Genomic DNA, 27801 nt, shown 5'->3' on the forward strand with positions numbered 1-27801 from the left:
CACAGCGCAGGGTACCCTCTCGCCCAGCCCTAGGCAGGGGCACTGCGACCCGTCAGCTGAGCACAATGCGTTAAGCAGCGATGTGCAGGAGCGCAGCCTTCATTTGCAGACGTGCGCGCGCTTGTGTGGAGCACGGGCTTTTTGGCAGGATTGCTTTTTCTGTGGTTTCAGTAATGGTAGTTGGCTATCTTTAAACAGCCGCAATCTGACTTGGAAGCTTTCATCGTTAAATGGTAAGTTAAATACCAGCGGTGACCTTCTCAAAGTACTGGTCGCTTAACAAATACGACCTGAAAGGAAGGGTATCAGTTGAGAATCAGGCAAAACAACTAAAAGAATGTTTGTTGACTTGCTTTCAAAAACTTGATAACAATTAGGCATCAGTCCAGCTCAGAAGCCTGTTAGGCTGGCCCATTCTGCTTTGTTGCTGAGCCCATCTTCTGTTGCCACAGAGTATCTTCAGATGTTCTGTGTGTGAGAGGCTGCAGGAGACCTGCATATCTAAAGCAAGTAGTTGCCCAGGGCTGCAAACTGATGAGGTTTGTATTCAAAAGAAGGTACAAAACCCCACCCAACCTCCCGCCCTGTGGCTGTCTTGCCTACCTTGCTGGAAGAGCTGGAGTGTGTCTGGATAATTTTACCTTCTGCTGGAGTTTCTGGTTGACAGCTGCTATGGGTTGTCAACATGCGAGGCTGAAAAGCAGCCTCTCCTGATCACAGCAGTTATTCCCTCCGTCTTCCAGTAGCCAAAATCACCAGTCTGCTCCCCGTTTCAGCCTTGCCTTGTCCTTTCCCGTGCACAGTGAACAGAAGAGCCCTAGACTTTGCTACTTGTTTGATAGCAGCTGTGAAGGTTCACATGGATGAACAGGAACTTCTCATATAGGAAAGGAAGAACAGATACTCATTTTGGAGACCCCCTTCAGGGGATGAAGGGGGATTGTGGGGTTGGAGATGCCCCGAAGTATCTCTCACAACCTCTTGTACAGCATCTAACCTCTCCTTCCTACAGTTTCTATACTCAGGTGCTTGGAAACTTCTGTTTTTGCTAAGCTGCTGGCTTATCCACAGCTATGTGCTATCCACAGCCCTCTTAGATTTGCTTACCTCCTGAAACCTTCCTTGAATGCAACAGGTCACCGAAAGCTTCGGTAAATCCCACCAACTATTCACTGCTTCTCTGCCACAAATGCTCCAAACCCTCTCTGAGGCTCCCGACCTTAGCCTCCCAGTCATAAGATGATTCTTCAGACTTCTGTCCTGATAATTCTACCAGTCCTCTACTTTAGCAAGTTGGGGTTTTTTTGTTTGTTTATTTAGTGGTTTTTTTTGTCCTGTCCAGTCGTCTTTACTATCCTGGGCTTCTGTTCCATTAGTGGCGGTCTCAAGTTATAATGGTGATGACAACAATTTCTGGTGCAAATGGTTTGCCATTTTTATCGATTTTAGGAAAATTCCATTCCAAGTCCCACAGTGTCTATTACCAATGGCACTGGAATAAAAGATGCTTTTTTGGTATTGGAGGTGGCAGAGGAGAAATAAATTACTCTGAGGCACTAAATGAAATATTCTTGAACTTAAAGGATTCAGAAATGTTAGCAAGGCTGTAGTGTAGTTTGGCACAGAAACTGGAGTGAAGATCATAAGCTATAGGTTGTTTTGCCTGTTAAAATCAAGAAGATTTGACAACTGGGGAAAAAAATCCCACCTCCCAAAAAACATTTTAATGCAGTTATTTTACAGTTTATGTACACTTTAAGGAAGGATGGACTATATGGAAGACTGTGACCACCTGATTAACATTGTAATTCTCGTGATCTATCAAAGGCAGCTTCTAGGTCAGCCATAGGTACAGTATGTCTAAAACATGGCTTAGGCAGGTGTCAAGGAGAAAGTGTGAGGTAACCAAATGCGCTTGTTCAGCTTGCTACAGCTGATCTGGTTCAAGGGCCTTGCTTTTAGTCTTTGATGTTTTTGATGTTTCATCAGAACCTGTTTTTGCTCCCAGTAATATGATTGCAAGGGAGTGAAAGCCAGTAATGCTTAGGGGGATTTGGTAATGATCTGCAAATTTGCTACTGCTGTGTCCTGGCCTGCGTCACCCAAACCCCCTGACTTTGGAGGACAGTAGCACCACCAAAACATGGAGGAGTTACAGGGGCAGTTCTCTTGGTACCGTAGCTGTGCATGAGAAAGTCTTGGTCTTCCTCAGCCTCTGCTCTGTTTGTCATGGTACAACCTGCTTAAACTGTGAATGAAGGATTACCTCATCAAGAAGAGAATCCAGGACTTCCCTAATTCTCTGTCTTGAGGGCCAAAATCCGGATAATTTGTTTGAGGGCTTTTTAGTAAATTAAGAAAGCCCAGCATCAGATTTCATGCAGAAGTTTACTGTTAGGTTTCATTTCCTCTAGGTTCCTTTCTGATACACCGTTCAGTAAAAGAGAAGATGAACCGTAGTCATCACATTTTGACTTTGATTTGTGGTATGTTGTCTTCCCCAACAACTGTCTGTCTTAATTTTCATTTTTAAGGGGCAAGTGGGAAGAAAATCCTTAAGCTTCTTACCGTTCATGTTGTCAGTAATGCAGAAACGTTTTACTTCAAAGAAAAGAAATTGGTAGTCACATCTGTGTCATTAAAACAGACCAGGTCGCAAGTGTTCCATAATGAAATGTTGGTGCTATATGTTGTTTCTTCAAAGTGAGACAAGAGTGAAGGAGTTCTCACTGTGCAACCTAATAATTGGACATTGCAGTAGCAGACAGCAACAAAGAATTAGGCTACTATAAGTTAAAACAACCCAAAAAACCTGTGTTACTCTACAGAAATTTTAATCGTCCTATTTAGAGATGGAAGCCTGATCTGGGTTTACTCAAGCAGACATCTGAATTTGTAGAAGTTCGTAGCTCTTAAATAGAAAAGATTAGGTTGGTCTAAAAAGAGACATTTAGACGGTTCTGGTGTTGTGGAACACAGAATGGTTTGATTTTGTTCCAGGGGAGAACAAAAACAAATTTTAGAACGCAAAAATTGCCATCAGAGGGAATTGTCAGCTTCTGGCCACTTTTTAGCAAAAGCTTCTGCATACATTCAAGTACTTTGAATTGTTAACACTTATTTAAAATACTAAGGTGTTTCCTGAGATAAGAAAGAGAAGTAAATTTTGAAACAGTAGTTGTGTAAATAAATGTGTGGATTATTGTATATTTTTTTTTTAGACCACACGGTTTCAGACTGAATCTTAGAAGTTAATTTTAATTTATGATTTGAAGCATAAATATTTAAAGTAATGAAGCTGCTTTATTGGCTAAAATTAGAATTAATACATGAAGGCAATGTAACACGTAAATAGAACATGTATAAAATGAAATTAATGTGCTTTTTGTGTGTCTCTCTCAAAATATGCTAGAAATGTACAGTGATGCATGCCAAACTTGCATTCGGTTTGTAAGATAGTCATTATGTTTCAAACTGTAGTTGTATTTTTGGAAAGGGAAAAATGTTGGGTTTGGACTTCTGGAAGGCAATATTTCGGCAGTTGTGCTAAGTTCTCCTTGATTCGAGCCTGCTATCATCTAATCAGTCCTCAGAGATGTCAATGCTGTGTCGATATTGCATGTAACTCTGACGTAAAATGGCACTCGACTTTAAAATACATCTATAAGTTAGGGTAGTGGATGGGTGTCAGGCTGACCTATACTATCTTCTGCAACTTCATCTTTCATGTAAAAAATATTTCAGATCCTTAGACTTGATCTGTTCTCCCCCCATTGTATCCTTTTTGTTATGTTCAAAGAGAATATGAGCAAAAACGTGTTTTATGCTGAATTTTGTTTAGACTTGCTCACTGGATGTTTTCAAGTTGGCTACGCAGAGCTTTAGTTATCTATTTTAATGGAGATGTTTAAGTCTCTCAATTTTAATACCGGCTTTCATCTTGGAATGAGCTGAACTCAGACAGGCCCTGCAGGAATGGGTGGGAGCTGAGCAGCATTTCTTATATTCTACTAATAAGTCGAATAAGGGTGTTTTTTAATTAAAAAATAAAGCAGGCAGTGTTAATCCAGCTAATGCCTTTCCTTCACTTTCTAACCATTTCAGTGTGTCTCAGGCTTTGCCTGCAGTACTCTCATAATTCCTTCATACCTTCTCCTCTCTGCTAGCCTGTTTTTTCCCTTTCATCAGAGTTGTTCTTGTGACATTTCAGTGACATTTTCCTGGCGAAAATCCATCACCTGTATTCTGTCATCATTCTTGAACATCAGATTGTGGGGCTGACAGTGTAGACTTCCCTGAGCCCTTCCTTGGCCTGCCCTTCTTGCTTTTCCTCCTCCTTGTCACATTCATCTTTCAGCAACTCCTTGAATGGGCCCTGTTTCTCACAGTCTTCTGGAGAGAGCTGACGGTGTCTTTTGGGGCTTTGGGCTTTCTTTTTTTTTAATCCCTTTCATTTCTGAGCTGCTTCACTTTCTGATTTATACTGTCATGCACAGTTGACCTGGATCAGATCTGCTTCTCGCCTCTTACCCCCTCTATGTTGGTTTATTCTGACTCTTAGAAGTCCTACAAAGCACATATTGTCTGCTTGGTCTCCTGCTATAGACAACACCAGTATCTATCTTTTCCTTTCAGTCAAGCCTGTAAGCTGAAGGTTGTCAGTGGTTTTTATCTATTGTGCAAAAGAGAATTTGTGTCCAATACTTTACTGCTGTTTCATCTATCAAGTCCAGGTCTGCTTTTTTTTTTTTAATTATTATTTTTCTTTCTGTCTAGACAGCTGACATTCTTGTGCAGACCCTCACTTCCCTTCCTGACGGTGATTACTTCCTCTGCAGCTTCCAATACCTACGCTGCGTTTCCCCATCCCCTAGTCCCTGCAAATCCCATTGCTGATATTAATGTTGTTACTTACAGCATACAGTTTAAGTCCTCCTCATCCTTCGGTTTCCGTTTCTTTGGCTGGCCTCTCTTTGTTTCAGGACATTTACATTTAAATCTCTGTCCTTGCTTTCAAGGTTTTTCTTAGTACATCCCCTTCCTCTCCCCCATTTGTCATTTTTATCACTTGTTGCATCTTTCCTTGAGCCAGTTCTGCTTTACTGGCTCCGATCGCCTCGGTTTGCCAGCACCCGTGTCTGTCTTCCTCCCCTCCAGTCTAACACAGAATCATCCCCTTGCACTGATCCAGAAAACCACTATCTTCTCCACACCACTGCTTGAGGTCCACTTTCTCTAAGCTAGTTGTGGTATCTCCATGGGGTTTTGCAAGGTTTCTGGAGCCATACTCTCCTAGCAGTGCTGGACTTGCTACCATTAATATGCAAACTAAAATATATTGCTTTTTGAGAATAAAGTAATTGTTTTAATCTATTTAATGCTCTGCTGGTAAAATAGGTTTATAATTTTTTTTCCTCACTTTTACAGAAACTATTTGCCAGATTGCATGGGGGCATCCATAACATAAGAAGGGTTATTAGAAGTTACTGAACACTTTACCAGGTAGACTATCTTTGAGTTCTGTCATCACCAGAGGTACATTTCCAACAAGTTTCTCCGCTGTTTCTTTGTGAGGAGCTCCAGGATGGGTCTGTGTGAACATCGCGATTGCTGATAAAAGCCACATGTCAAAAGGAAGCAGTGTATGTGCTGGTGAGCCAAAAATAATGCGTCCAACCTGTTTTGCAGAGACTATACTATGAAAATATTGCCATTACTCACATAAGAGCTTTTTAAAGATACGTAATTTAATTGCAAACACCATGACTGAATAAAAATCAGCCACAGACTTTTGACTTAGCATCTGTTGGTTTGTTTTCTGGATCAGAAAAAGGCAAGCATGAATTTCTAGCATGGATAAGTTGTTAAAAATAATTGACAGATTTTCAGTCAGAAATTTCATCAAAATTGAAAACTTGACTGGAATATTTGAATTGTCGCAGCAATTGAAGTCAAATTGATTACTTGACCTTCTTTGTTTCAGCTTTGGCACTGGTGGTATTTTGTTCTTAATACAGCTGTTTCCATTTCTTGAAGCATATTTGAAATATTCCAAATTGGGTAAAACTAAATTCTTAATGAGCTGAGCTTTTTTTAATATTTTTAAACTTTAATAACATTCTTCCAAAAATATTTCAGAGAAGCAAAGTCTAAGTAAGATGTATTATAACTACTTACTACAGAGATGCACAATAATGTGAACAATGAATAGAATAACCTCATGTATTGATATAAAAACAAAGAGCGTAGGAATCTGGTGTTCTGATGTTTCTCTTTGTAATGCCAATAAAATGCAGAACTACAAAAGTATTCTTATGTAAATACTTACGTTCTGAAATTAATCTTCTCCAGTACGTTTGGCCATTTATATCAATTGACAGTAAAAATACAGAAATAATTTAGATATTCTGTTTTAAAATTAATGGAATGTGAAGCAATAACTGAAGTGGTTGAATGAAAACAGTTTGTGAAAATGCTAAACAAGTTCTTGACAGATGTGGATGCTGAAGGAAAGAGCATTATCTTAATTTTAATTTCTTCAGTATTAATAATAGTTTGAAAGGTGAACACATAGGAAAACTGTTTTTCCTCTTCCAGTTGGTCTGGTGAGTAATAGGTAGTTACAAATGACTGGGGCCTAGAAGATGAAAGCACTCTTAAATGCCTTGGGCTGTCTGCTGTATCTGGAGTAGTCACCTGGACTTTCTAAAGTCAGCAGAGTGAAATAAGTTCTTCTAGAAATGGTCTGATGAATTCTGTTTTAGAAGCATGTTTCAAGATCAGTGTTGTCTACTAAATATATCCCAAGATGAAAGTATAATTCTTTAACATACTTAAATACTTACATTTTCCTTTTCTTTATGGACAAAGTATTTTCAGTTTTGCAAAAGACTGGCAGAGGAATCTTGCAGGAGTCACTGTCACTATTTAGTCGCAGGGGTATTTAAAATGGTTTATTGTCATAATGTAGATGGTTTTTTAAGTGTAGTGAGCAGTCTGGAGTGGAGAAGTATTTTTTATAGAAGAGAAAATGAGTTTAAAATGCCAAATTACTCCTGAGCACGAACAGATCTTAGAAATGCCTAGGTTAGTATTTTTCATTGGTGATATTAATAGGAATTTTTCAATTTACCCCACCTGCCCAGGTGGCTAGTTTGGTTCACTCACTTACTTTAAGGACATACAAATGGAAGATTGAGATCTAGCAGATGAAATATGGACAAGACTAATGAAATGATCTCTCTCTCAATCTAGTCTACCTCTCCCAGAAAGGAGCAGGGGCAATTCACAGTTCAGCATGGGAGTTATATCTGCTGAACACATAGCCCTGTGTCCCAGAAGAAAGCAGTGTATGACTGACTAATGCATCCTTTATTTGTTAAAATTGCAAACCTTGTTTTTCCTTAAAGGCCATGTTCAGTTTTGTGTGCGTGTTCAGGTACACTTCAGCTTTATTTTTCAGCTGTGTTAAAAGAATACGTTGAAAATAGTATGCCGTTTACATTTGATCACTGTTACCTCCATTTCCTGACTCAGAAAGCATCCACACATTGAATTTTTCCAGGTGTATATTATAGGTGGGTGCAGCAAAGAAAATGAGGCCCAATGCCACTGATCTTCTGCTGATAACTTTCTTCTTACCCATGTTTGAGTGCATTTGCATTGTTTTTGATTCAGTTCTAAAATTAGATAGGCAGAGTGACTTTTGCATTAATTATCTGCTTTAGTCTTGTTTGTGTCATTTGATGTTATAGCAAGATCCTACTCTTTTGTTTGCTGCATTTTAAGGTGGTGATCTGGCAGTGTGATCTCCTCTTCCAAATCTGTGCTGTTTCTGATGAGGCTGTGTGTATATAATGTTCAACTGTTTGGTTTGTCATCAGTGTTTTGGGAATCTTTCCAACTTCAGAGGTTAACTTTCAGGTTTGTGATTTCCTGAGTGATTTTTTTTAGTAGTTTGTTTTTTTACCTTCCCCTCTCCTATCACTGAATTATTTACTGAGGATTGGGTTAAATTCTACCCTGGAGTTTCTCTCTTGAGGTGGTATTTGTTTTGGGGTTTTTTCCACTTAAATTGTACATTTGTGGTTCATAATCTAATTTGCACTTACAGGCATGACAAACTAGACTTTAAATTACGCTCAGTCCTTGATGAGATGTGATGATAGGCAGAGGGGATGTAGTAGGTCTGCAGAAGGGTGAGAATTTGCACCTAAAGGACCTACTCTTTTAATAATGGTTTGTTTACTCTTACGTGTGCTCGGCTTTGACAGCTAGTGTGTGTACGATAGGAAGGTTCCAGAGCTGGGTAGAGAAAAATCAATAATACACCATTTTAGGTACTAGAGCAAAAGAAGGGCATGTGGGGTGAGATGATGCTATTATTTGCCTTAACTCTCTGATGTCCAGCATTCCTCATCTTGGCCTGAATTATGAAAGTGAATGATCTAAAGAGACTAATTAATTACTTTACCACAAAGGAAGCTGAGGGAAGTAGATTACAATTTTGATCTCTGTACAAAAAGGTTTGTGTGCTGGTTGAATTAATCCCTTGAGTACCTTATGGTTTGCAGTATGTCCAACAAAAGGGCACTTGTTTCCTTATGAAAACACACTGCGCATACCAACCTTCCTCTGCCAGAACTGGAAGGCTATTCAAGTTGCTGATCAGCATTCCCACTAGCGTTAGCGTTTAGTCACCTATTAGTTACTAGATACTATAATGTGGTCCGTGTTTTTTCTTCTAAATTGAGGTAAAAAATGAATTGCCGTAGCTGTAAACAGCCCAGATTAAAATACACTGAAATACTTTGTAAGTGTTCAGTGCCAGCATGTGTTACGCAGCATGCTAAAGAAAGCTCATCTTCACTCTTTACATGTAGCTGTGCAGTAGATTGTCCCCTAAAGAAAATTTGAAAAACCAAATCGTATGCTCCCTGATCTCTCTGCGTGGTAACAAAAGTAGAGAGTATCTATCAGAAGAGGGCGTACTAATGTGTGTCGCTGAAAAATGCAAATTATTCTGTGGGTAACAAGTGTATGACTGCTCGTCTTTTCTCCTCGTCTCTTCCCAGTGATGGCACTGGTCCCTTTCCTCCTTCTCCTCTTTCCTTCTGTCTTTTTTTTTTTTAATACACAACCCATCTTTACCACACCGTGCGCGTGTGGGCCATGGCTGGCTTTGAGCCCCCACATGTGTTCCTCCCGCACTCTTCCTGCCATGGGGCGTTAGTCTGCTTCTCTCCACTTTCCCTAGCAATGGATTTTCCACAGAATGTTTCCAAATCTTGTCTCTTCAAGACTGCTGAATTCAAACCTACTGGCTAGTTTCAATCAAGAGTCACTGTGAGCCCATGGGATGTATGGATGCACATCAGAAGCACACTGCAGTTGCCCAAGTCTCCTTTTCTTAAGCAGCGTATCTTGAAAGGGTACTATGGATATTTGATAGGTCTTCCACCCCAAAAAATGTATTTTAGGTATTGGATTCTCACCAGTTGCTTTCTTGAGGGTTTCATATCTTATAAACTTTGTATTTTGTATCTTTTAACTTTGTGTTGTCTTCTTACCATCAGCCTGCACTGCATGAGCATAGTTACTGAAAAGACTGTCTCATTCCTCGTGAGGTAGGACCTTGTATGTCCGGGAGCGGTAGCACTGCATTAACACAGAAGCACAGCCCTAGTTGTCACACTTTTAAGGAAGCAAATAAATACTCCCTTTAGTCTACTATTTATTCTGAATTACATCTTTTATCAGTAGCGATATTCACATTTTATTGTGCTGACTCCGTAGCCGCCTGAAGTGTTCATTGCCTCTCTTGGTTTTCCCCTAAAAGCTTCCACTGTGAAAGCTGATTTGTGCTTTTGCTTCCTTGTGCTCTGGCTTGCTAGAGGTTGTATGCCTTCACACTTCCATTTTTTCTCTTCTCTGTAGTAGAGCATGAAGTCTCTTTATGCACTTTCATATTTTTATTATCCTTCTTAAGATATTTGGAGAGCTGGAAGAATTCAAATGAGAGGTGTTATTTCTTTGGAAGGTACTAACAGTCTCTTGTTTGTTCTGGAGACAATATTGTTGGTTGTTGAAACTGGTAGCTCTGCCAGCACTGGATGTCTGAGATAATTTATCCGCTTACCATACTTCCCCTTGAGGCTATCCTAGTTCTTGTTATTTTTTTTCTTCCTGGGAAAAATTTGGACAAATCAGAAGAAGTATTCTCTAGCTCTTACCCTGTGTCCAAGCAGAGATGCCATCATGTTAAGTCTAAGGCTTTGCAACCTCATCCAAATGTTTGAGAGCTGAGAGTGTTGAGGGGGAAACAAGGAAACTTCTGAAATGGTATGTGTGTGGCGTTTCCGCTTCAAACAGTGCCAGTGAGTCTCTTAAAAGGAAAGAAAGAAAAAAAAAAAAGGGGGGGGGGGGGAAATCCTAAATTTGTCGTTTTTGGTATCCCATCTACAATAATATCCTCCTGTGTTAAAGACAGATAACCGAAATCCGGAAGTTAAATAGCAATATTCTCATTTTGGATGATAATAGGAGTTCCTGACTTTGTATGCTGCCCCACCAAGTAAAGCTAGCTACCTGTAAATCACTCTATTTTAACATATAGTTATTATTGAACTGTAGTGCGATGGTGTTCATTCTCGTTCTAGAAATGCTCCTAACTCCATCCATGTCCCTTGTATAATATAAAGTATTGTCTATAAAGTAAATGGAAACATTAGTAGGCAAATAAATACATATAAATATAAAAATATATTTATAAAAAATAAATATAAGAAAAAAGGATGCATGGGATTTGAAGCTGGTCTCTCAAAATGAAGCTGATGCCTCTGGGCCCCCATACAACTAGAAATACCTAACGCTTCTCACTCCGGCTTTCTCACCTCTTTCTGATGCTGGTAGCAAAGTGAAGGAGGTCCTTGGTAATACGTAGGACCTGGGATACTGTGTGTTTTGGGTGTCTTGGGATATGTGCATGTCGAGTTACCCTAAAAAATTAAGCTTACGGAGGAAATTGCATATCAACTCCTTAGTGTTTACTGTAGTTGAAAAAGGAGGAGTTGGTAATTTGATTTTGAAACAGTAAATGGCTGACATAAGCAAAAAATGGGCCAAAGTGAACGCATGGGATTCTCTGAAACTGCCACTTCAAAGATGCTTTCAATACACCATTCTGTTGTAATTATGTTTCTTCTTGGAACTGGAGTTAAATATTTTCAGTTACAGGTAGCTGTGCTTGTTTTGTACTTGAGGACTGTTTGTATTTGGAGTTAAAGGTAGAGCAAAAAAAAGTTAACAGTTTTCTCATTAAAACACAGACTGAAGAAACACTGGCTCAATACAGAGATGGGCAGAAATGCTACCCTACTGAATTACCTTCACTAGCATCTTCAGTACTCTGGTTGGTTGGGGTTTTTTTCAGAACTCTAGTTATAAATGGAGAGGAAAGGAATGTGGGCCAAAGTCTGTCCTTGAGTTAAGGAGATGTAAATGCTTTTTAATGTGAAGGAGGAAATAACCTTGGGACATTCCTCTCCCCCCAGCCTACAGACACTGCATAGACCATCATCTAGTATGCTCTTCAGAAAATCAGTGTAGATCCAAAAAATACAGACATAATTATTGTGATCAAATTAAATTTTTAATTTTAATTGTACTAAAATTGTTATGATGCAAGGGTTTTCTTGATCTCTCTTTGGGTTGTGGGGTTTTTGGTTTTGTGTGGGTTTGATTTTGGTTTTTACATCTGGTGCAGATTTTTTCATCATTCTAAGTGCAGTTTTATTCATGTTTATTATTTTAGTGTTGGTGTTCACTTAGTTTTGCATTTGGATTGTATTTTGTCAATTTTCTTTTATGATGGGCTAAGTAGAATAAAAGCATTTATGAATGCTCTAAAATGTGTCACTGTTAACTGTCAAACCAAAACTGACTATGGGCCTTTTTTATCTTTATTTTTTTTTTTGAGAATAAAGACCAGTTTCTTCATGATGAAGTTTCATCTTCAGTGTCACAACTTGCAACAAAGGTAAATACCTGTTCTTTGGAAGTGTAACGCTTTATATCATGTATTTTTCAGTCAATGTATGTTAGGAAGTTACCTGCTTTTCATGTACAGCCTGATCAAGGAGGATATTTATGTACTCCATTGATCATTCTATAATTATGTATGAGCCTTGGTTATGGGGTTCTCACTGAAGTAATATTAGCAGTGCAGTATTAGGTAGAAAGCTGCCTTACTTCCTGCCATTAATGGGAAGGGGAAGGTATCTGAATGTTTTTTTCTTCCACATGACAGATATTAAAATACAAAATGAAAATACGAAGACATAGGAATACCTGAAGTCTAAGGAAGTACTAAATTCTAACTAACTAGCGATGAAAACATGAAAAGTAGAAGAGATTTGGGTTATTTATTCCATTATATGTAGCTCTGCTGGCTTTCTGGCCACAAGAGGTTCAGGACTTTCTCTCATATCTGTTTCAGAAAAGAAAAGTAGGCATACAAGTTACATTTTTTTTTTTTACCTTGATATGTGTCCAAGAATCTTCTTTAATGTTCTTAAAATACATTAGTAGAAGATGAAAGAGCTAGAAGTTGTTATGATATGCTAGAGCTTGTTTTGAAATTCCATAGGTATAGAGAAAAGCATTTAAAAATAGGTTCATTAGTGTAATAGGATACTTTACATTAATATGTATAAACTGAACATCTGTCTCTGTTACTTCTTTTTGTTCAACTTCAGATGCAGTGTGATTTTCGCTGAAAATATAAGATTGTACTATACCTTTTTCTACTTTTTAGAAGAAATGTATTCTTTTTTTATGAAAGCTTAAATTACTGTTTATTTTATGCCAGATGATGAATGTTCAGGAAAATACTCTTAAAATTTATCTTATATTGAAACTTTTTTGCCTTTACTTAGTCATTCAGGAAGGCTTGCCAAGAGTGGTTTTTTACTTTAAAAAAAAAAAAAGTAGTCACCAGGCAAACCACTGAACTGCAGTATTTTTGTGTTTTAAAGTAAAACCCTTGTGTCTTAAAAATGTATTCACAAAAAAGCACCTTATCCTTCTCATCTTCTCTTTCTGTATTGTTGTTTCTGAACGTGCTTCTGTATTTTATTTGGTTGCTCTGTTTTCTTAGAAGCTGTCAGTACAGTGATATTCTAGAAGTTCCAAAATCTTTAATATCTTAATAAAAGGCTGATGAATTATTTGTGTGGCCTTTTCAGTATGCATGTGTCGTGAATAAAACAGTCTCCATGTTGAAGCAGTATGGTGAAGAGCAACGCAGTTCTTGAAGAAAAGGACAGTGGACAAAGGGTTTGTCTCCCTGTAGGGAGACCCTTCCTGGTCACTTAAAGCCTGAGTTTTAAGACAGTCCTGATGCCCATTTGCAGAGGAAAGCCTTTGACCTCGGTTTGGAGGTGCAGTAGTTGGGAGCTAGTCCTAATGGCTGGAGGTGGAGGTTGGAAAATGCTCTTAGTTTCTGCTCATGCGGGAAGCTGCCGACTTAGCAGCGAGGACAGGCTAACTGCAGTGCTGAATTTTTCTGGTTCCCTCTGCTCTCCTGAGAGGCAGGTATAGCTGGTTAAAAAGCCTCCTGACATCTCAAAGTGAGGAACTGTGAAACCCCCTAGTGGTGCTCTGTGAAATGCAGAAATCTGGAACCTGTGTTCACGCTGCGCCTAGCCCATTGGCCTCTTCAAAGCTAATCTTAGAATCATAGAATCATTTAGGTTGGAAAAGACCTTTAAGATCATCAAGTCCAACCGTTAACCTAACCCTGCCATCCCACCACTAAACCATGTCCCTCAAGCACCTTGTCTACCCGTCTTTTAAATACCCCCAGGGTTGGGGGACTCAACCACTTCCTTGGGCAGCCCGTTCCAATGCTTGACAACCCTTTCATTGAAGAAATTTTTCCTATTTTCTAACCTAAACCTGCCCTAGCGCAACTTGAGGCCATTTCTCCTCGTCCTATCGCCCATTACCAGGGAGAAGAGGCCGACCCCCACCTCGCTACAGCCTCCTTGCAGGTAGTTGTAGAGGGCGAATCTTAGGGAGGTGTCACCTATGTGCTGAGCTTGTGAGTTAGAAGTACAGCACAGACTTCATCTACAGCTGTTATTAGGCCAGCCTTTGAAAAGAGAGAAAGAGTTTGGGGAAGAAAATAATTTTAATAACAAAATTGGAGATGTGACATTCTGGTAGGGCCAAATCCTGGAGTTTCAGCTCACGTGTGCCACAGAATAGAGTAACTCTTGCTCTACACACCAGCAGTTGGTTGAGTTGAGAAATTCCCCCCATCCCCCTGATGCTTTGATATCTGGAAGACAAATTTGGAGGCAGGTTGTTTTTTCACTTTCTGTTGTTTGAGTTCTTGCACGTTATGAATAGGTTTCCTATAATGTGGGAACAACGCTTCTTTAATTCAGGCTGATTGGCATTTTTTTATTATAACACACGTAGTTGTAACTTTATTGAACTGTAAGGTACTTATATGGAAAATACCATCTCTAGCTTTTTATTTTTAAGTTTGTTTTTTTTTTTATGGGGAGGAGGGAAGGAAGCTGTAGAACAAACAATTGTTTCTTCTCAGTCAAGGTTGAGAGGAAAATCCGTTCTTTTTGTTTATTTTTATACAAAAATTCTGCAAGTGTTTTGTGGAGTGCCTCCACTTCGCTGGAGGGTTTTGATTCACCAGTTGTCAATCCTCTGTGAAAATACTTATGAAGGTCTGCTAAAACTTGGCCAAAATATGATTTTCTGGAAAACTCATTTCATACGTGCTGAGCGGTGACTTTTTAGGGATTAGCTGCTGAACTACACAATGGCATCCAACAAGCTGATTTTCACTGCAGGTATACAGCAAGTACTTGCTCTTTTTGGTTGCTAAGACTCTTGTCATGTGGCTCCTTGTAGCCCGCAGCAAGTGACTTCTGTGTTCCAGAGCCCTCCTGGCCAGGCAGTTGGGAAGTAGAAAAGTCTAACCAGAATATATTGAAAGTACAGGTACCCACACAAAAAGCGGAATATATTCAGAATATATTTCAGAATCAGAGTAATAGGTGAACATACTTGAATCTCTTGCTTTGAAATGTAAACTGTTTGCCTTGTAACTCTAGCATAGTGTCCCAAATGCTTGCTATTATTCTTTGACTTGATTGAATTATGTGCTTTTTTTTTTCCCTCCCATAATAAGGTGTTCATGCACATTAATCACATCCATCCGATGGATGGATTTAACTGAAAACAGTTAAATTTATACATAGTCTTCCTCTTTAGTATATGTTCGTCTATATCAACATGCTTTCTTTTTGCAATGTACGTTTTAAATTTGCTTTTAGGACTGATCTGCTTCTTTAGTTTATAGCCAATTGTTAGTATTCTAGTTAGTATTGGTTTGTTGCCTTTTAGCCTAATTTTTCATGAACGTTCTTGCCCTCTACTAGAGTTCTAACGATGAACTATGTACCTTTGACAGTAAAATTAACTGAAAAGTCATCTTATTGATGCTTTACTGTTTCCCAGTAGACTCTTGATTGTTCATTTGTTATTCATTGGCTGTTTACCTAGTATGGGAAACCGAGAGTCATGTAAATAATCAGAATTTGTTGGTGTGGTGAAAAACGGTATACCCAAAGTAATTTTTTTTTTTTTTTTGTAATAATGCCTCTCATTTTTGTAGGAGACTTCCAATTTGAGAGGAGCTGTCCCTTTCTGGGGCACTTGCTAAAGTTAACTGTCAGTAGACGTTTGTTCCCCATTTTATCTAAAGAAAGAAAAACTGTAGTCAACATATGCAATTTATGTGCAGTTGATTCACTTGAGTCAATATAGGTAACAAAGCAGAAAACCCTTGCTATAAGGGTTGAGTTTACAGAGTGAAGCTTAGGGGGTGTGTTTGGGGAAGCCGTACTGTATGTACAAAGCTATATCTGTGGAAGAAAGCAGATAGATGACAGCAACTTTCAGAGAATGCTTGACCTGATATAGTAGTTGCTGCTACAGAAAAGGTGCTGTTGCCCCTAACTTCCACGTCCTTTGGTGACTATCTGACATCTTGTAATGAGCTGATTCTTATCACTAACCCAAAAGAATGCAAAAAATGAATGAGTTTTCCACAGCATCACAGGGGTACAAACCCACAGTGTAAGGAAGGCAGTGTAAATGTAAGCAGGCAGTGGACTGGTTTGACCCTTTTCAGCAGCAGTGCCTGGTAAACCAGATCTGCCACCTTGTGAGACTTCTCTCTGGGAATCTGTCTGACAGATGGGCACCAATACTGAAGCATCGGCAAAGCAGAGGGGAGGGGAGCGAGGGGGAGAAACGGCAGACAGTTTGGCTAAGGACACAGACTGCATCCTTTACATGATGTTCTAGAAGTGACTATCTGTACTCCCAGTTTCAGAAGATACACTAATTAGATGGCAGCTTTTTCGTGGTGGAGAAAGAGTACTTGATAAGCTGGAATTTCCTCTCCTGAAAGGGAAGAATCTCTGATCTGAGCTTGAGCTCTTCAGATGCATGTTGGGACAGACAGTGATGATGGTTTTTCAGTAGTCTGCCGGTGGATGGATTAATAGGTACGTGTAATTTCATTTCTACTGATCTATTTAGGTAATCAATCGCACAGGGCATTGTGCTGCACAGATTTTCACAATCTAAAATGGACGCTATGGGAGAAACTTTACTAATGGCTGTTCTGATAAGCATACTCCCTGCTTCCGTAGTCAAACTGGTATGAGAATGGTCTGTAATCCTACTTCACAGAATACTGAAATGGCATCTTGAGGAGTTTCTGCTTTGTTTCTCACTGGTGTTTTTGAAAAATAGTACACTGAAGCATCTGACCTGGTCCTCTAAAGGCTTTGACTTTCTAACATCTGATGTTACAATTCTAGTCCTTCTTAATAGTGCTCTCTTTTTCTTAGCAGTCCCTTATGGGCATTCGACTTGATTTTATTTATTTATTTATTTATCTATTTATCTATTTATTTATTTATTTTTAACCTGGAGTTTTGACTGTAGACCTGGTTCTATTTTAGTGGTATCAATCAGCTTTGATTTTCAAAGATCACCTCCTCCAAGCTCAAGAATAACCCATCCCAACAAGCAGAGCAAGAAGCAAAGGTGGCAGGAGGCCTGTCTGGATGAACAAGATATTCCTGAAAAACCTCAAACATAAATAGGAAGCATACAGGAGTTGGAAGCGGAATATAGAGACACTCTCTGAGCATGTAGGGATGGGGTTAGGAAAGACAGAGCCCACCTAGAGTTAAATCTTGTGAGGAAAATGAGGAGCAACAAGAAAGGTTTCTGCATGTTTCTCCCAACAGCAGGGAGGGTGTAAAGAAGGTAGAGCTTGACTCTTCTTGGTGGTGCTCAGTGCATGGGCAAGAGGCAACGGGCACAAATTGAAATAGAAGAGTTACCATTTAAACATAAGAAAAAATGTTTTCGCCATGAGTGTGGTTAAGCTATGGAACAGGTTGCCCAGAGAGATTGTGGATTTTCCAGCTGTGAAGATACTCAAAACACGGCTGTATATGATCCTTGGCAATCTGCTCAAGCTGACCGTGCTTTGAGCGGTGTGGTTGGGCTAGATGGTCTCCAGAGGTCCCTTCTAGCTGTAAAGGCTGTGTGATTCTGTGAACTTTGGATGTTGAATTGTTTCTTGTTCCACTGACACATGGAAAAATCCTTTAAAGGTTTGAGAACACAAGCAAGTCAGTTATGCATATAAACTTTTTTGGAAATTCTAGGAGTAGTACTTTTGAGTTTTGTGTAGACAGTTACATCATAAAAACAAAATAGAGAACTTCTGCAAGTGCCTTGATGCTTTATGACTGTATCAGTAGGGTGTTTTCATACTTTGCATAACGTTAATCTTTTTACAAGTCAGGAGTCAGTTTACCAAAGTGTCATCTTTTCTTTACTTACTGACCTTCCTTTGACATCCGTTGCAAGGAAGCTAATTGTTCTGGGATCTGGGTCCTTCTCCACATGCCCTGTAAGAATGTAAGAAATTCCCAGCTGATTCAGAGACTGGCCCATCTGGTCTGGCAGTCTGTCTTTGGCGGTGGCGATGGGAGATGCTGTCAAGGGAGAGTATAGCTTGGCCAGTTTCGAGGGCCTCTTCCCCTAATATCAAGAACCACTGTTTTGAGATATTGGAGGGTGCATCCCTCTAAACAGAGGGTATCCATTTACAGATCCGCCATCTGAATTTGTCTAATCCTTTCTGTGATGGTTTCCCAGCATTTCTTGGCTTTGCAGCTGCTGCACATCAGACTGATGGTTTCAGAGAACGGTAAGTTCAAGATCTTCTTCCTGAACCAGCAGATGCAGTTGTAACTGCCCAGCTGCATTGGTGGTGGCACTGCATGTGTAGGTGGTGCTTGTCTGTTGGTTAAAAATCATTAAAGAACGTGGAAAAGAAATACAGAAAGGCAGCAGGCTGTTTTGAGGGATTTTGGTTAGTATGTGACAAGGTTGCATGACAGCCATTGTCAAAAAGGAAGATTGCTGTCTTAACAAACAGTTCAGTAGTTAGAATAAAGCTTCTGGAAACGGGAAATAAATGTTTGACCTCCTCCTTTGCTAAGGTTTATATTCTTAAGTATGTTACCAATGAGAAGACTATCAAGGGGGAGCTGTTCACTCCTTTTCTGTTGAGTGAAAAGATGCTTCAGAGGATCAGCGCCGGTGCAGGCAGGGGTAGAAGAGGAGGCTTAAGCATGGTAGACAGAGATTCTGCTTTTATTCCTGCACTTCTGGGGTTTCTTTCAGCCTAGTCCATTTAATATGCACTAGACTTTGTGCAATGAGTTTTATTGCATATTAGCAAAATATGGTCTATGTGGACATTGATGCTTTTACGTAGATTGTCCTGGCAGTGTTTCCTCAGGAAACCCCAAATAAATAAGGGGTGGAAGTATGTCTTAAAGGTTTAGTGTACATTTCCCCTGAGGGCTAGTTGAGAGAATAAATCAGTTATGTATTATAAATACATATAATGTATATTTCTATATATTTAGAGATAATATAAAAATATATTTATAATATTTTTTTACATGTATATAAAAATCAGGGGTTTTTTTGTTTTTTTTTTTTTTCTTTTCCCCTGGAGGATTGCTTGGGTATCCAAAGCAATGCAGCAAAGGTTGAAGTTGTATTGGTGAAGTATGTATGATGTTCTAGATTAAAAGAAGTTCGTGGTGCAGGTACATCCTTTTTTACATGACTGTAAGCATGTGTATAAATGCTTACCTCCAAATAGTCTTTCTGTCAATGCTGTTCTTTAAAGGCACGCGTAATTTAAATTAAGCTAGTTGTCTGTGTATTAAATTGCCATCTGAAAACCAATAACAAGGCGGGTTGTTGGGTTTTGGTTTTTTTGGGTTTTTTTTTTTTTTTTTTTTTTTTAATCTGCAGATTTATTGTGTGGCAATAGCTTGATGAAACATCAATAGTGAAGACAAGCTTATATATATAAATTAGATCCCTGAGGCATATTTGGGTCTTTTTCCAGTTTAAAGGCCTAAAGGATTAGGGCAGTAAAGAGTTATGTGCTGCTTTTAATTGTGGGTTTGCCTATGGTAGCAGGTTCCTTCATAAAAAGGCCTGAAAAAGTAGAGCTTGAGTAAGATAACAGAAGATGAATGATTTTTTTTTTTAACTTGTGAAAAGCTAAGTGCTTTCCTTTTTTTTTTTTTTCTTTCTTTAAACAAACTACTTCCTTCAACAGCTAACTTCTTGGGGATTCTTCCATTTTTTGGAAGTTTGCTGTGGATTAACTGCTTTGCAGTGAAAGGAAGCCAAACCAGTAACAAATCCTCATGTTAAACTTGTTACAGAATTTAACTGAACAACAGAAACAGATAATGGGATTAGGCCTTTATAGACTAAAATTGAGGGTTTAGACCATTATTTACACCACAGGAGCATTAACTATTGAGTACTGCTTGGGCAGGCTGATTATGGGTTTTGCATAGCGAGATTATCTGAAGGTATCGTCTTGCAGCTTGTCTGGCTCTGGTTTCTATCGACAGTATCGGTCTTCTGCGAGGTGGGTATGGTGAGTCTGCCACAGGGATGCAAAGTTGAAGTTAGCTGTCTACATATTTTAACATAATTAAAAATAGAAAGCATATGTTTAAAATAAACATGAGGGCTTGCTTATTATAATCTGTACTCGCTTTATTCGCATAGTGGGGAAAAAATATATATAGAAGCTTCTGCTTTTCTTGTGAAGCCAAGAGGAACGCTGTGGTTTATCGTAAGATTAGGCGTGGGTTTAAGGAATAGGTGAGCAGAGCGGTTGCAGAGGCCCAAGCTGTAGTGAACCTGGCTCTCATGTACCTGGCCTGTCCATGAATGAGAGCTGGAAATTGCTCTGGGCTTGCTCAGCCTTCCCTCTTCAGAGTTCAGAGCTTTGCCCAAAGCTGGATCTGTGTTTGTATCTAACCAAAGTAAGTCTAGGTTAGACCTCCCTCCTGACCCTAAAATGGCCTCTTACGTCTCCTGGGTCAGAGTAGCTGAGGTGGTTCAGATGTGATCAGGGAGGTTGGGTGAGACATGAAGGTGTATGACATAGTGAAACGGGAGAACAAGAGGTGGAAACGCTCCGTGACTAACGTACGATAACAAGGGTGCTGGTTTAGTCCCGTAAATGGCAGAGGTTGTGGGTTTCTGAAAGGTGAGGAGGTGGCAGTAGCGGTATGTTCCTATCTGGTGTTTGTGCTCAATTCATATATGATGTTTCATATGTTTTAAGGCCTACGTGTATGTACCAGTTATAAACTGTAATCAATTAAAACCTAAATGTCAAATTGATACTAATTTGCACTGATGAGTTCTGCAAAAAGGATCAAGCGTAATGATAGGTGATAAATTAGCCTTTGCTCATGTTCACACTACAAGTTTGTTCTGATTGTTTTTTATACATCATAATGTATTGTATTTTTTAATGTAATCAGGTAATACTAATAGACTGTCACTCTGCCATTCTTACTAGATCCTGCAAGAAAGAGCATTAATTTTGATATTCTGTGCTCGGCACACACGTGGGCATTTCTGTTAGAGTCCCTAAGCATGCTGTCAGAATAAAAATAACCAATACCTATTTTTTTTTTGCTTTGGGGGAGAGGGAATAAAACCTTTAATGATGTTGAAAATATAATTTATGCTACATTTTTAATGGTCGCAGTAAATTTAGAGCACACACTGTAGTGCACCAGTGCCACGTGTTACATTTCAGTGGTGAGCCAATGCTCTTACCCTTTTTGCTTGCAGAGCCACAAGAAATTTTTGCGAGTTAAAAATCAGAGCAATGAGTGCAAAGCAGGTTAAATCTGAAGTTTCTTAATTCAACTGGCTGTCCTCTCTGTTGTGGCCCCTTCTAGCAATGACTGTTTCATTTCTGTCTCCTGAAGCCCCTTTAGACTGCTTCCTAAGCTGCCTAGATTCCCTTCTTACTGTAATACGTTAAAACGGAGCCAGCAGCTCCTGCCTGCAGAAGAGCATCCAGGAGCCTGGCTGTACTCACTGACATCGCTTGCCAGCCTCTGCAGACCGGCAAAGTTTTGTACTCTTGGCTCAGCAGTAAAGAGCTCTTGCTGCAGTAACCCATCCTGCTCTTTTTCAAAACGTGGCCATCCTCATCCTCTGCAGGCTGTATGGAGCCGCTGCGCTCCCAGCTGCACAGCACACGAGAGGTAGGGCTGCTGCTGCTTAGCCGCCCACCCAGAGTCAGTGCTGGCAGCCATACTTGATTATAAGTCTGTAGTTGTAAGTCTGTAAGTCACACATGCTTGTAAATCTGTAATTCACGTTTATGGGGATGTTTACTTCTCTGTATAGGTTCAAGGTGCAAGTTTCCGGGGTTGGAAGGAAGTGACATCTATGTTCAATAAAGATGACGAACAGCAATTGCTAGCAGGATGCAAGTCTCCAAAATCCAAAGGGTAAGTAAAACCAATTGGTCTGTCTGCTATTAAAATACACAACTGGAACAGAAAACAGCTGTGCAAAGTAGTCAAGAAGACCCTGAGAAGCAGAAGGAAGACACTGAGAAGCAGTAGTGTTCAACTCCTGGAAGTTAAATCACAGGGAAAGGTTTACGTGCGTTTCAAAATTACGTATATGTTAAGCTTACAGAGAATAAGGCATGCTGTATTAGGAAAGGATGGATATCGTTGATAACCTTTTTAGGTCTGTCAGGGAGAAAAGGGAACTCAACTGCATAATAATTTTTTACTGTAGAAAAGGAATAAATGTTTCTGAGTAAAAGGGTAATTCCCACCCTCCCCCTTTCCTCTTAAGGATTAATTATGGTTGAATTTACAAATTCCTTTTTTTTACATGCTTTACTTTTTCTTTTGAAGTCTTGCCTACACCTAAAAGGTTAAGTGGAGTAGCTATGTACCAGGATCTGCAAATCTTCCCTTTTGGAGCTGAGGTGTTTACTGGGAACCGTTCTGCTGCCAGTACAGTTAGGGCTGTTCTCTGAACAGAACAGACCTCTTCCCAGGACCGACTGTTTTGCTGTTACAAGTATACGTAGGCTTTACCTACATGTGCTACCTACCTACCTTGGTTACAAACAGGAAAAAATGTGCCACCTATCAGTATAGCTGTTCCAGCCAAATACTAGCTTTGATAAGACTCGCTGCAGTATGTTTTGTTTCCAGTTTACTTTGAAATATATGTATTTCAGTATGCAAGTGTGTATCTCTGCGTGTGTGTGTGTACATATAAACAATTTAGAATGTTGTCAATACATACATTTCCATTTGAGCCTGTTCAATAAAACTTCCCAAACGTTCCCTGCTACTGTCCCTGTACAATTTCATGGCTGTTACTAAGACGCTAGGTTGCTTCAAGGATCCTTTGCAATTGGTGCTGAACATCAAGATTGAGTAACCCAGTGAAGAGATCAGAAGTATGAAAACCAAGTTACCACGAATGTGGAAAGCTATTTTAGGATTACTATGAAAACTACCTGTAGTTTAAGTTTGGGGGTATTTTCCTATAACTGTATACCGGTATTTTTACTTTATTTTACTTGTAAAGAATAATGAAACGTTTTCAAGCGTGCTACTCATGAAATGCGAGAAAAGTCTTCAGCGAGATGAAAATTCTGAAAAATCTGATCATAAATTCAAAATTCAGTAAAGGAAAAGTAATTTTAAAGGTATCAGTTCAGTTGCTTCTATTTAAATATGATAGTGTCAAGCTTCCATTAGTAGGAAAAAGCTCTTTTAATAGAAATACTAAAAAAAGGTCAATGGTGGTTTTATTTGTGGCTAAGGAATTTGTATGCTACTAGCAGGGAATGTTTTCAATTTGCTGTTCAGCTCATTGAACCCTGAAGGTTGTGTGTTTCATCACTGGTATTCAGCCTTTCCTTGTGGGCCATTATTTGATTACATACATAACCCTGCATATAAACTTATGCAGAAACATTTCACATTCTGTATTTTAAATACTCCACACTGCAAATATGAAATAATTCAGATTGAAGGTTCTTAATGGGATAAGAAATGTAATAATATGAGTACCCTTTCAAATGTCTCTTTGAGAGAGAAATTATAACAAAGGTTGTTTTTTCTTGGTTTTGGGAGGGGAATTTTGGGAGTTCTTACCAGAAATGCAAAACAGCTCTTTTCAAAATACTGTATGGACCTTTATGAAAAAAAAAATGCTGGTTACCTTTAAAGTCCTAATACTGTGTACATTAACTATTTTAGGGTATAAGGTTTAACTGGCAAGGTGGTAACAGGTATATGAAACTGAGGAACATAGTGAGTGATTGCTAAAGCTGGTGGCAGACAAAACATTTTCATATTCCTTCTACTATCCTACCTCTGGGTTTGTTTTTCGAGGTTTTCTGGTTCAAGTCCTAAACTGTTCTAATGCATGCTAAAATACTTCATACATTTCCAAAGGCAGTGCTGTGTAATTCACCGGGAGGGGGGTCTGAGTTCTTTCATACTAGGAAATGGCCGTACTCTGTCTACTTCTGATTGATAGCTGCAAGGTTCTACTATATTTCGGCTTACATGTACATGCGGGTGTTTGTCCTGAAGTTGACAGTACTGGATCTGCTGTCACAGGCTGACAACTGATTAGCATTCCTTATGATAAAATGTAATAAATTAATTGAATGTTTATTAATAACTATTGCATGCATTGTTAAATGAAGAAATTAATCGCCTCATCGTTGTTACTTTCTAGAACAAACCTAAAGTTAAAGGAAGAGATGAAGTCTGAAAAGAAGCCGGGTTTTTGGGACAGTTTGGTGATAAAGCAGAATGTCCCATCTAGGAAACCAGATGAGATTGAGGGATGGGAACCACCGCAGATTACCGCTGCTGACTCTACCAGTGATGCAGCAACTACTTTAAGTGACTATACAGCCTGGTCAGGCTGGGAAGATGAAACCAAAGGCTCCACAAAATACACAAACCTGGCCAGCTCAGGAAACAGTTCCAGGTGGAGTATCAAATCAGCTGGGAAGCTGGTTAGTATTAGACGTCAAAGCAAAGGTAACCTTACTGACAACTGGGAAGAACTAGAATGATACTGGTAGTGTGAAGTACTTTATAGATAAGATGAGAAAGGTTCCATGATTTACTCGTATGTTTAAACCAAAATCAAATCTGCTCAATATTGCACCTTTATACAGTACTTTGTTTTATTCAGATTGTTACAAATTTTTGCTCACCTGATAGTAAATTTTCTTATTACATTGTTAAATAGCTATGTTTTCCACACTGAAAAAAAAGTAGAGAATCTATTTTGTGCCTATATTTCACATTCAGACTCTGCAGTATGTTGGATTGTTGGTTTTACCAAAAAAATGTAATTCCTTAGTGAATGTATACACTGGTTGTAAATTTGACTGCCTTATGTAGGAACTTCCACTAGCTTGAGGTCCTGTTCTTTTTCTGGTATTTGAGGGCCACTCAAAAGTTTGGTTTTGATGCTGTCCCTTTTTTAGCTCAGAATACTGATCTGTCGCTTGCAGGGAGAATGCTTGTACTTAGTTGACTGTTTTCCAGAACTTCAGCCTCAGCATATGCTTCAGCTTGTGCACACGAGATGCTCAACTGTCACAATGTGCTATACTGTGTATGAAATGGGAAAATACTACTCTAATGTAACTCCTTCCATCGCAGGATCTTCACCAATAGTCAGGTCAAATGGGTCTTCCAGAGTTTTGGTTTTTTGGGTTTTTTTTTTTTAATATTGAATGCTGTTTGACAAAGGTGAGCTTCTCGGGTTTTAAGATGCATGTTATGCCAAAAATAAAAATGACTGAAAGTTTGGAAGGCAGCAGTGAGTAGGGTATAAGAAGATCTCTATATTCGGTATCCATAGTCCTGAGTCTAGGGATAAGTTGGTCCTTATGGAAGGGCATATGTTTTAATTTTTACAATAGCTGATCCTTATTCTCCAAACAACTTTTTTGTTCTGTACTGTGTTGTTCCTTCCCCCTCTGCCCCATAAGCAGTGATTGAATTATAGTCTGGCGTTTTCAGGGTAACTGAGTAACTGAGCCATTGCAAGTATGTGCATGCACACTTCTGAAGCGTTTTTGTTCTAAAGCTCTGTCTTATTAGCTACTGATATTTTAATTTTTTGGTAAAAGAAGGTGAAGTGTTAAACTTGAGATTTGAAATGTATATAAGAATACTAAAGTGCCTCTTTCTAGCATATTGTCTCTCATTAGCAGTGCGGCTGATGTCAGATCCAAAGTTGGTTTCCATTTTGTTTATATGACCTATATAAATACTACTTTAACATTCATGGGAAAAAAAAAAAATCAAAAGTTTCATAAAAAATGAACAGTAGGCCTTTTCTCTCCTGATTGTTATACTGGTACAACAGAACTGCAAACTTGTTGACTGCCTAGCAATATGGCCAGTACAGTCGGAAGATCAAGTTAGCATTTCGGAGAAAATCAGTATTTTTACAAGAAAGCATATACCTTTATATAATGGATGTCCTGTAAACGTATTTTTGCAAGAAGCTTATGCTGATGAAAAGGGATGCATGCCATTTTCTTCTAAGCTTGTACCTTGTCTCTGTTACTGCCGCGTTACTCCTTAGCTCTCTCTTTCTCCTCTCTCTTCCAATTCATGTATAATTTTCTGGCTTACAGTTCCTGCATAGCTATTTTTTTTGAGATTCTGTTGAGATGTGCCTGGAGGGAAACTGTAGCAAAATGGTTTTGGTTTGGGGTTTTTTTCTGGTATTATTAATAGGATGTTAAAAGACATTGTTCTTAAGTTTTATATAAAAGAACATCAGTGTTTTGTGCTACAAAACAGGATCTTGTAATTGGCAAATGTATTGGTAAAATTGGCATTTTATATTAAAAAAATAAAAATAGAGGAGAAAGGGTTAGCATTTATATCGCATCATTTAGTCTGTGAGTAAACTCTGTATTTGCCTTTGGCAAGTACATATGCTGAGGTTAATTATAGGAAAGAATTGGTATTCTTGGGTAAAGTATGCTGCATTTTATAGTTTATGGAATACCCTCTAAGGCATGAGCTAGTATTTAGTTGGGTTGTTGGTGCTGACCTAAAAGAATGGAGCAAGATCTGCGAGCAGCCCTCAATATTTTGCTCTCAAAGATGGGCTGAGAACTTTTAATTTCCCTCCTGAGGAAATGATTTATACTGTGACCAGTAAAGGTTTTGCCTTGCACATTATACTGTCAAGTGCCTGTTTCTCACCTCGATGATGTGTTTGATGCACAGCTTAACGGCAACATTTTTCGATTTGTTTTTAAATGTCTGATAAAGAATATGCTCAGAAAGCTGAAGCCTATTATAAAACAAAATTGCATCCAAGTGGGAAATTGAGATATGTGAACTTAGTGTAACTCCTAGTGATGAAAGTTTTGGTGTGCTTTTTAAGTGATATTTCCTCAGAAATAACCATTCTAAGGATGAACGTTATTAAATTTAATATAATTTATTGTTATGCTTTAATAATGTGTTTGTCTTTTGAGAACTCACTAGTGTGAGCTTTTCTTCTCTTATGTTTATAAACTTGTCTGAATTTTCAGGACAGGGTCCTCTTTTCTTTTACCTTCTTTAGATGCTTAACTACATTATACGTTTATGGGCTTAAGCTGTACACAGCTCCATATGTGGAATAAGTGTAGAATATGTCCCTTAATATTTGTTTTGAAATTGCATTTCAATCTATGTGAAATGGTTTAGAAGAAGGTAGCATTAAGATTGTATGATAAGATTGCACAAAATAAAATATAGTTTATATTGCTTTCTCGTAGCCAATCTGCATGACTGTTGGCGTGGTTTTAACGGGAATTAAAAGCTTCACGTGGCTGTAACTAGTCACTTAACTCTAAGCAAAGGTCTTTCTGAGTATTTTTATTTATTAGCATCATTTGCAAAAAGAAAAGTAGTATTTTCCATATGAATAAAGATTTAGTTTCAACTGAAATGCCTTATTCTTTGACTTTTTTTTTTTTTTGGTCCCATTTTATTTGTCACGTGAATTTGTTTCCATCTGCGTGGACGTTGCTTGCATCGTTGTAGAACACGCCGAGGAAGTAATAGCTATGTTTGTCCAAACTCAGTGAATCGTGCAATCTCAGAAGCTGCAGCATCCTAGATTTAAAGCATCACCCATGGCTTTCACAGTGGGAAGAAATCACTGGTTTTGACAAACTGCAAATATTTTGGTTTACTGGTGTTTATTGGTTTAAACTTTTTTTTTTTTTTTTTCAAATTTATTGGCTGT

At 38.8% G+C, this 27801-nt stretch overlaps 1 protein-coding gene across 1 annotated transcript in view; it reads left to right on the forward strand.

Moving 5' to 3' along the window:
* LOC104122169 (testis development related protein) overlaps nucleotides 1–24643 on the forward strand; it is an 86240-nt gene extending 61597 nt beyond the window's left edge. The window contains exons 3-5 of the mRNA XM_009634262.2: nucleotides 11978–12037; nucleotides 21880–21983; nucleotides 24256–24643. Of these exons, the coding sequence (XP_009632557.2) occupies nucleotides 11978–12037; nucleotides 21880–21983; nucleotides 24256–24601 (510 nt within the window). The 3' untranslated portion in view covers nucleotides 24602–24643. The remainder of the gene's footprint in view (nucleotides 1–11977; nucleotides 12038–21879; nucleotides 21984–24255) is intronic.
* The last annotated feature ends 3158 nt before the right edge of the window (nucleotides 24644–27801 follow it).

Source organism: Egretta garzetta, unplaced genomic scaffold (genome assembly GCF_000687185.1).
Source record: "Egretta garzetta isolate BGI_Z169 unplaced genomic scaffold, ASM68718v1 scaffold62, whole genome shotgun sequence".
NCBI classification, from domain to species: Eukaryota; Metazoa; Chordata; class Aves; order Pelecaniformes; family Ardeidae; genus Egretta; species Egretta garzetta.